At 37.6% G+C, this 8,925-nt stretch overlaps 1 protein-coding gene across 1 annotated transcript in view; it reads right to left on the bottom strand.

Annotated features, from left to right (window-relative positions):
• Window positions 1-8,034, bottom strand: part of slc22a31 (solute carrier family 22 member 31) — an 11,837-nt gene extending 3,803 nt beyond the window's left edge. Inside the window, exons 1-3 of the mRNA XM_024296067.2 lie at window positions 7,456-8,034; window positions 2,931-3,034; window positions 2,555-2,709 (exon numbers count right to left, since the gene is read on the bottom strand). Of these exons, the coding sequence (XP_024151835.1) occupies window positions 2,555-2,709; window positions 2,931-3,034; window positions 7,456-7,887 (691 nt within the window). The 5' untranslated portion in view covers window positions 7,888-8,034. The remainder of the gene's footprint in view (window positions 1-2,554; window positions 2,710-2,930; window positions 3,035-7,455) is intronic.
• Window positions 8,035-8,925: the final 891 nt, after the last annotated feature.

The raw sequence follows: 8,925 nt of genomic DNA, 5'->3' as shown, positions 1-8,925 counted from the left end.
CTACCCTTTAATTTTCCTTGCATTTTTAATTCTTTATACCAACAGATGTGTTGGTGTAAAGTTTGTTAGTTTACAAACCCATTTAAATGCCACTGGATGCAGAACCTCAAAGCATGATCAAACCTCCTCCGTGCTTCACTGTTGGAGTCGAGGTTTTATGTTTAATTTGGACTTATCCAAAGTAACATCACCTTCTGTATTCATCACATAAACACAAGTCTCAACAGTTTGTATCATTTTTTGCAGACATTTGTGTAGGAAATCAGTTTTTTAAGCTTTACTATTTCCATGTTCTTTTTACTGAAAAAACATTTAAACTTTAAAGATCCATCTGATGAAAACTGTGTTTTGATCCTATGGTATTGTTCTGATGATGGAGGACATAAACAAAGACAATTAAGCTTAAAATTGTATTTTTGCGTATATGCTTGTGCAGAAACTGTCCTAGAAAATGGCAATTTTTTTGGCTAAAAAACAGCATAATCATTATTAAAAAACCTCTAGAAATGATTTACTGTTCAATAAAGCGTCTAAAGCCAAAGTAGAGCATCTCGTTTGGGAGTCTGTCCTGCTGCATGTTTTTAACTATATTTGAACGTCCCGCAGTCACAGCACGGATCCTTTTCACACTTCCTTCCTGCTGGGCCGAGGTGTGTCTGGAAGGGTAACGGCGACCCACTTCCTGCTCACATCCCCGCGCTCCTCTTTATTGCGTTCTGCTTGTTATGGAGACGCAGCTTTGGAAAGAAATCATTCAAACGCTCCCTGGAGGCTCCCATCTCAACCATCTGAGCTTAATCAGCTCTGACCTGTCAGGAATGTGGAGGTACATCAAAACAGGACATCCAAGATAGTGCAGCCACAGCCTTACACCTTCACCTCCACATGTTCTCAAACTTTGAGGTAATTTATTTCCCATGAAACCCGGCTTATTTCACATGCACAGTTCGTAATGCATTAATGCCGGTGCATGTGCTCCTGAAGTCAAAAGGGTATGAAGGGTTTGGAATGGAGGAGGAAATCCCACAGGCAGCTGTCTACCGTCAGTGAGAACTCTCCTCCAAAGACTTATCTTTTAATCACATTTCCTACGGAAAAATTTAAGTCTGGGAGTTTTTCTTTTGCAGAACATTTTAGGCATGCAGCATCTGTTCTGATTTAATTTTACATATCCAGCAGGAAAAAAAAATCCACTCAGACTGTAAGAGCTCACTTTATAAAGGTAATGGAGTCACATTCTGAGATTTAGAAAAAAATGTTGCTCCTGTTAAACTTGCTTTAGTTTTTGGAGATATTCTAACAGTTCCTTTGCTCTTATTTTAGGTTATGAGAACAAGAAAAATCTCAAAGTGAAGGTTTAGGGAATACAGAGTAAGTCCTGAACCGTCAAAACTCAAGAAAAGCGGACTTAAAGAGATTCACGATTGTTTAGAGAGTAATTTTTAAAAAGAAAAAGTAGTAAAAATGCCACAAAAACCTTAAAAAAATCTGAAATGTTTGCATAAAGAACCACAGAAAGTCCGAAGGTTTACTTCACACCATGTTGCTGAAACCATGAAAAATCTTGTCCTTGCTATCATTTGAACAGCAAGTCCGACCACCAGCTCATTTGATTTATTTTAGTATCTAAATTAATACCGGATTTTGCTTTTTAAGAGAAAACTTTCACCTGCTTGTGTTTAAAAACAAAACCCATAACTGCTGAACTTTTTGCACATTTCTGACACGCTGAAAAAGATGTCAACAGATCGATATGAGCAGACATAATCATCTCTAGGTAGTTGGGAGATCCTGACACGGTTTGCTCTTTTTTTCCACAGATTTTTCTGAATTTACGGCTTAGCTGCTGTCCTGAGTGAGTAATGGGATGTAATGCTGAGGGGGTGAGCACAGCTGACACAGCACTAACAGTCTTATCTACCGGAGGTACAGCTGACGTTGAACTCACATTTTTCATCTGACATTCAGACTTCGGCACTAAGTGTATTAGTTGTTTGTAAGCCTTCGAGAGAAGATATGAGATCATTTTGTTCTGTATGAACTAATCTTTAGAGGGTTAAGGAGGAAAAACAAACAACATCTGCAGCTTTAGGAGCCTCACAATCTGACACTAACAGAAACATTAACAGTAAAAAAGAAAGACGTGTTTTGTAGCGTAAGATTTTGTTACTTTATGTTCTGAAAGTCTAAAGATTTACGTCACAGACTAACTCAAACAGCTGCGAAACTGATTCATTAACGTTCAGAACAAGTGACAAACTTATGAAGTCGGCATGACTGGGAGCTGGGAATGTTGAGGGACTTCCCTGAGTGACACAGCAGCCTGTCTCAACAAGATATGCGGAGAAGATCATGTGTCGCTTATTTATATTCATCCCGAGGCCTTTCATTTAGCACTTCAGACTCAAATGTGAGTTTTCAGGGATTTAAGTTTAAATGTGCTTTAGACCAATCATGTGAACTTCTACAGGAATCCTTGCTGCTGATGAACCAGAGTTACTTCAACTGTATTCTTTAGAAACTAGGCTTCAGTTGAGATCACCTGGAAACTTACTGGCAATGTAGGAGGACACAAACACGCCGGCAAGCGTGGCGCCTTGAAAGAGGCGCATGAGAAGAAACGCCACCAGGCTCCTGGACAAGCAGACGATCACCCCACACAGACTGGACAGACCTACTGAGAGCAGGAAACCGCGCTGTCGACCCAACCTGAGCATAAACAGATAAAACAGACCAAAAATGACCACGTCATTAGAAAAAGATGCAATAATAATATTAATTACACAAAATATTTTCTGTTTTTGGTCCACTTCTAGAGCATATAAAAACTCTGAAATACAAATAAATTGGAGCCATCTTTGACCAAATCTTCTTCCAGCTGCATTTCTACATTCATTTATTGTTTTAAACTAGTTTACTACTTGACTTACCAGTCACACAATGTTCCCAGGAAAATGTATCCCACAATCCATCCCACCATGAAGCAGATGTGCTGCAGGGGGATCTTCCAGTAATCATTGCAAACTAGGTCCCACTGCAGAGGAGGAGCAGAAGTAAGCAGACATGCCCAAGCATTTATCAAAATGTACACGCCATCCATCTGCTCCACAATTTACAGGTTTTCCAGCAAAGTGTGTGGGAAACATTTGGATGAACCGTTACTCACTCCGGATGTTCTATAAACGTGACACAGTTCCACAGGATACCAGATCCCACCACAGAAGCTACTTTTATTTTATCTTTAGATCATCACTGGAGCATGTTTGCATTGAGTTTTATTTACTAAAGAAATTGCTGACAGATTCACTATTTTCTTTATTTCAAATAATTTCAAAATTAGTGGTTTTGCAGCTGTAATAATGATCACCAGAAAAAACATCTAAAATATTGACCTCCCTGATTAACAAAAGTACATTTATAAAAAGCAAAACTTTAGAAAAGCTACGTTTTAATACTGAAGAATAAAAATAGGTTATTTATTGCATAATCTACTCTCTGTGTCGATTACTGTTTGTAGGATCAAACAACGGAGCACAAACTCTCACTCACAAGATGCATTCATCTGAATTTGCAAAATGTGGGGAACAGCATACGACCAGCAACAAAGATCTCTGTGAGGAAGCAAGAATGTAGATAACGTTCTTACTTATTGAGTTAGCATGCCTGCTGACACTGTTATTACATTAGAAAAAGGTGGTGCTCAAAGTTGCCAGCAGCTCCGGTTTGAATCAGTCTTTCCAGCAGAAAAGCTCTCCGCTTTCCCCTCACATCCAGCTCGTCTCCTTTAGTTTGTGGAAACTGACGTAAAATGTAGGATTGAATTGAAAAACACTTTTAACGAGCATTAAGAAAATCTGATAACAGCAACAGATAGCTGACAGAAATTATAAACGAAAAATATATATATATTTACAATTCTGGCAATACTTCAGAATAAATTTATATTATTCAATTAACTTTTAATGATTATAACAGACACTTCTATGTATTACACCTATAGTGGGACAAAATAATTTTTAGTTATCAATTCTGCCAGTTTTCTCTCTTAAATAGATGAGTGAGCTCATCATAGATGCTCTACAACTGTCTGAGTGTAAAATAGTCCAAGAAATGACAGTGTAGCATTTTTTAAATAATTGTATAATGGTCCAAAGTGCACGCAAGGATTCGGTTTATTACTTCTTTTTTAAGAAACTTGTTTTATGTTCCATTAAATGAATTAATGTAATCTGTTTGAATTGGTAATCTGTATAAAAGACACCTATCCACGCCCTTAAACAGTCAAACTCCAACCTCTCCATCATGACCAATGCCAAAGAGCTGTCGCAGGACACCAGGGACAAGATTGTAGGCCTGAACAAGACTGGAATGAACCTTTCTACAATAAGAAAGCAGCATAATGAGAAGAGATCAACTGATTGAGTAAATATTAGAAAACGGAAGTCATACAAGATCACTGATTATCTTACTCCACCTGGAACTCACCTGATGGAGATCAAATGATCTTAGGAACGGAGAGGAAACAGTCCAGAAGGACATAAAAGAAACTGGTCAATTATCCTTTTTTTAAATTATGTAATGTGATTTCCTGGATTATTTTAGTTTATTTTTAACAACAGTGAGAATGTGTGACTAAAATACTTTTTTGTAACAATTTTATACGTGAAACTCTAAAATAAAACTTTTGGAAATTCTTCAGAAGAATAATGCCTAAACTTTGCATTAGAAAAACAAAAATGTTTCAAATCTGTATTCTATTAACTCCAGTTCACTTTTGTCTAACTGTAAAAAACAATTTAAAAGAGTAATCTCTTTAATGAGAGTGACAGGACCATGTTGCAGCACTGCTGAGGCAAATTTGACAATGACATCAGGAACTACCTAGAAATAGTATACTTAAAACAAAAAACATGTAAAGAAAAGTCAATCAAAAATAAGGAAAGTGTATGTATCAACAAAAATCTTCAAAATAGAGTTACTTTATAAGGGGACGACCAGCTGTGTAAATATTAATCTGATTGAAGTCAAGGAAGTCGTGGATTTCAACACTTTGTTCCTGGTTCCATTCTTTGGTTTGGGGCAGAACTTGTAGCAGGTTTTTATTATACAAGTCCATACACTGGGTTTTGCTAGAGGAAGCAAACCCAATATAGCTACAGGAAAACGCACACTTTTATTCAACAATAAGAGAAGGCAGTTTATTAAAGAAAGAAATGGGTTCATGCATTAACAGATTATTAAAAAGTCCATGTCAGAAGGATAATCTGATAACTTTTATCAGACAATCAAGAGAGTTATCTAAAGAAATCTGATTACCATGAGAGATTTGTCTACAATAATCTAATTTATCTTTGTATGTGAACCAGCTTATCTGATGTTTTGTCTCTTACATCAGAGAACAGGTAAAGGATGAAAGAAAACACAGAATGAGAGGAAATGCTTGATGCAGAAAAAGACAAAAATATATATTTTCATTAAACAAATGATAATAGAAAATTAAACTATTTTTGAATACTAAGCGATATGAATACATGTTTATATGTTCGTAGTATTCTAAGGCTTTACATTAGTATAAGTAAGCTTAGTGCAACACTGTCAAAATCAATTTAGATTGAAAAATTGTCTTTTTGGGGGAAATATTCATGAATAAACGCATGTGTCAAAGATTCCATCTAGATGAGTGTGCGTTTGTCGTACTGCATCCGCTGTAATTGTGCTGACATATTTGTTGTTGTTCAAGTTTTCCATTTTCCTTGACATCATAGGCAGGGAAAGCCATTGTTGGAGGTGTTCAGGATGTCAGGAAGGAACATGAGGGCTTCAAACTTTTTAACCACCACAGAGGAAGGAACAGAGGATGTTCTGAGAACAAACTGAAGGACGAGTACCAGTGACGCGCCAGAACATTTTACTACGGTGGCCCAAGAGAGCCACAGAACTCATGTGGGCAGGTGGGCAAATAAAGAAATTCTGCAAACGTGCACGCAAAAATATCAGTTAAGATGGCTGGATTTTATAATTGGAAAACACGTACAAATATCATAGATTATGGATTATGTACGGTGGCCATGAAGTCCAAATCACACGACAAAAATGCAAAATAAAAATGTATTACACTTAGGAAATCAATGCAAAATTCTAGATACCAAAATATAATTCCAAAAGGATCAGATGTGACAAACATGAAATGTTTCAGTAAACAAAAGTAATTTCCGGAAATCAAAAGAAAACACAAACTAGAAGAGATGGACACTATGGGATGTCGCTGATTGGATGATGAGCAATGATATCAATGGATGATGACATCAGTCAATTATATTTCTTATCTTTGAAATGATGGACGAACATTATCATTCAATCAGTGATGTCACATAGTATCTATTAGGATTTCTTATTTTTGTTTTTTAACATTTCATTTTGATTTCTGGAAATTACTTTTGTTTTCCAAAATGTATTTTTTTCTCTCCTTTTTGACAGAAACCAGAAAAGGTAATCAAATGATGATTTTTTTAACCCTTTTTCATCCAGGCAGGACAGATTAAGAACGTCATTCTTATTTGCAACTGTGGCCTGGCAAAAGGCAAGACCTTGATAAAAGAAAGAGAGGGTTACAAGAACATAAAATATAAAATTCAATAGAATAATAATATAAAAAACTCACACATCCTTAAAGTAATTACAAGTGATACTGGATATACTAATCATTAAACTTCTATTAGTATGCAGACATTAAAGACTTATTCAAAAAAAACTCAAACGTTAAAAATCAAATGTCATCATCCAATCAGCGATTACTCATAGTACAGTTTTTTCCAGTTTTTTTGTTTTTACATTTAATGTTGATTTCTGGAAATCCCTTTAATTTTCCAAAGCATTTCATTTTCTGAATCATATTTACATTGTATATTCTGAAGGGTTACACCCCCTTGTTTTTGTGTAGTCAAAGTGATACAAAAACACGGCAACTACAAGGAAAGAGACTTGATGAGAAGTGTTGCGCAACAAGAAGCCGGGATAAAAACACAAAGACTGACTGAGGTAAACCTCAGTGTAGGGGCGTACCTGGTGACCCCAACCTCTGTCATTGTCCTCACGAGACATTCCTCTGACTTTTGGTTTAGATGGGAATCATTTAATCAACAGACCCCATTCAAATGAGTCCTAAACGGGAGCAGCAGAGAGGCAAACAGCTGCTCCTTGTGTGTGACCATCACTCTGACGACAGTCTGACTCAACATGGACAGAAACTGGGAACATCTGCAGACATCTTGGCGCAAAACTAAATAGTTAAGCAAAACTTCACAGAGGTGGGAGGGAGGCGACATAAGACAACAGCTGTTTGAACTAACCGCGATGGAGAGGAAAATAGCATAACAATTCAACTTTATTAGTCAAACCAAACTTTTTAAAAGTGTTTACCCTCTTTTTTTTTTTATCAGTGACTCATTTACTCACGTCTGTGACGATATTACTCTGGAGTCCTGCCACAGTTGAGTACTCCCACCCCCGGGTGCAGGACACCCTCTCCCGCGGCACTTTCCCCGACAAGTCCGACACATTTGGAGGGTATTTGAAGAGTTCGCAGTGGCTCAAGCCGGAGTTCCCGTCCCATGGGATGGTGAGGTTCAGGTAACTCTGCTCGGAGAAGTTACTGGGTAGCAGAGTGGAAGGCAGCAGGCTCGGGTCGGGTCTGCAGTGGTAAGTGTCTGGGATTAAGGTGAAAAAGTGACCGCTGAAGAGGTTGAGAGTGACCGCGAAGGCGGGAAACCAGCTGAAAATCACCACCACGCGGTTGTAGCGGCCGTACCCGCCGAGGTGAGGCAATATTTTCGTCTCGTAATCCATGAGGGACTGGGAGCTCGGGCTGCCTGACTGTCCCGAGGCCATTACGCAGAGTGCGCGCGCTCAACAGGCGCGCGGCGCTACTGCAGGTAGGTTGGAGGGCGGGGTTCTGTGGGTCACGCGGCACGAGACCTGGTAATCAGCAGAATGCAGGGGCGTCTGGAACAGAACCCTCTTCCCCCATGATAATCTATGTCCTGACCCCCTCCAATCAAAATCGGGTTTTAACATGTTTTTTCTCTCATTATGGAGGACATTTATGTATAAAATAATTTAGAGTTATACTCCAATTGTTTTCTTTTTTTATTATTATTGTAAAATTGTTTGGGGAATTTCTGATTAATTCCCTCCATGCTGCTGTAAATGTCTCTTTTATTTGGACAAAAAAAACCTGCATAATCATAACAAAAAGACCAGTGGGAGTGATTTTAAAACGGATAAAATATAAAAAGAGCTGAGAAAAATACACTTATGTTTTGTGGCTATTAAATTGAACTTGCAATCTTCCAATCAGAGGTCGACCGCCCTTCTGTTGCACCATGGCCAGCCAGAATCCAATTTTAAATTCAACTATATTAACTTTGCCTCTGAACAGCGACTAGACCCTATTTCTGCAGCAGAATATCAGAGGTTTTAAGCCTATTCTAATAAAACTCATCAAAAGAAAAAATTAAAACAAACTGAGCAAAACTACAGACCCATTATTTATTTAAATCAGTAACTTTTTTTTTAAAGCAAAAGAGAAAGCAAATGTGAATCCAGAGCCTCAGGTTGCAGACCCCTAAACTATACCATTGACTTTAGTCGAGTTTAATCACAATAACCATATTTAGATCATGAGCAAAACTAAAAAAGGTGAAGCTGATTTTAGCCAATATGTCCCACACATGTGGAACCAGCTTTACCAGATGTTCTAGTTTTATCCAAACTTAATTAAAATTGCCTCAGCTTCTGTTTAAAGGGCGGCATTTTCATATATTCATTTACATAACGTAGCCTGCTTTTATTTGTTTTCATTTAATTCTTTTGAATCCTCTAAAAACGTTTGCATCTGTATATAAGACTTGGAATTTCTCTGCAATA

This window comes from Oryzias melastigma, linkage group LG3 (assembly GCF_002922805.2).
Source record: "Oryzias melastigma strain HK-1 linkage group LG3, ASM292280v2, whole genome shotgun sequence".
NCBI lineage: Eukaryota > Metazoa > Chordata > Actinopteri > Beloniformes > Adrianichthyidae > Oryzias > Oryzias melastigma.
This window is presented reverse-complemented; position numbering and strand designations above follow the sequence as displayed.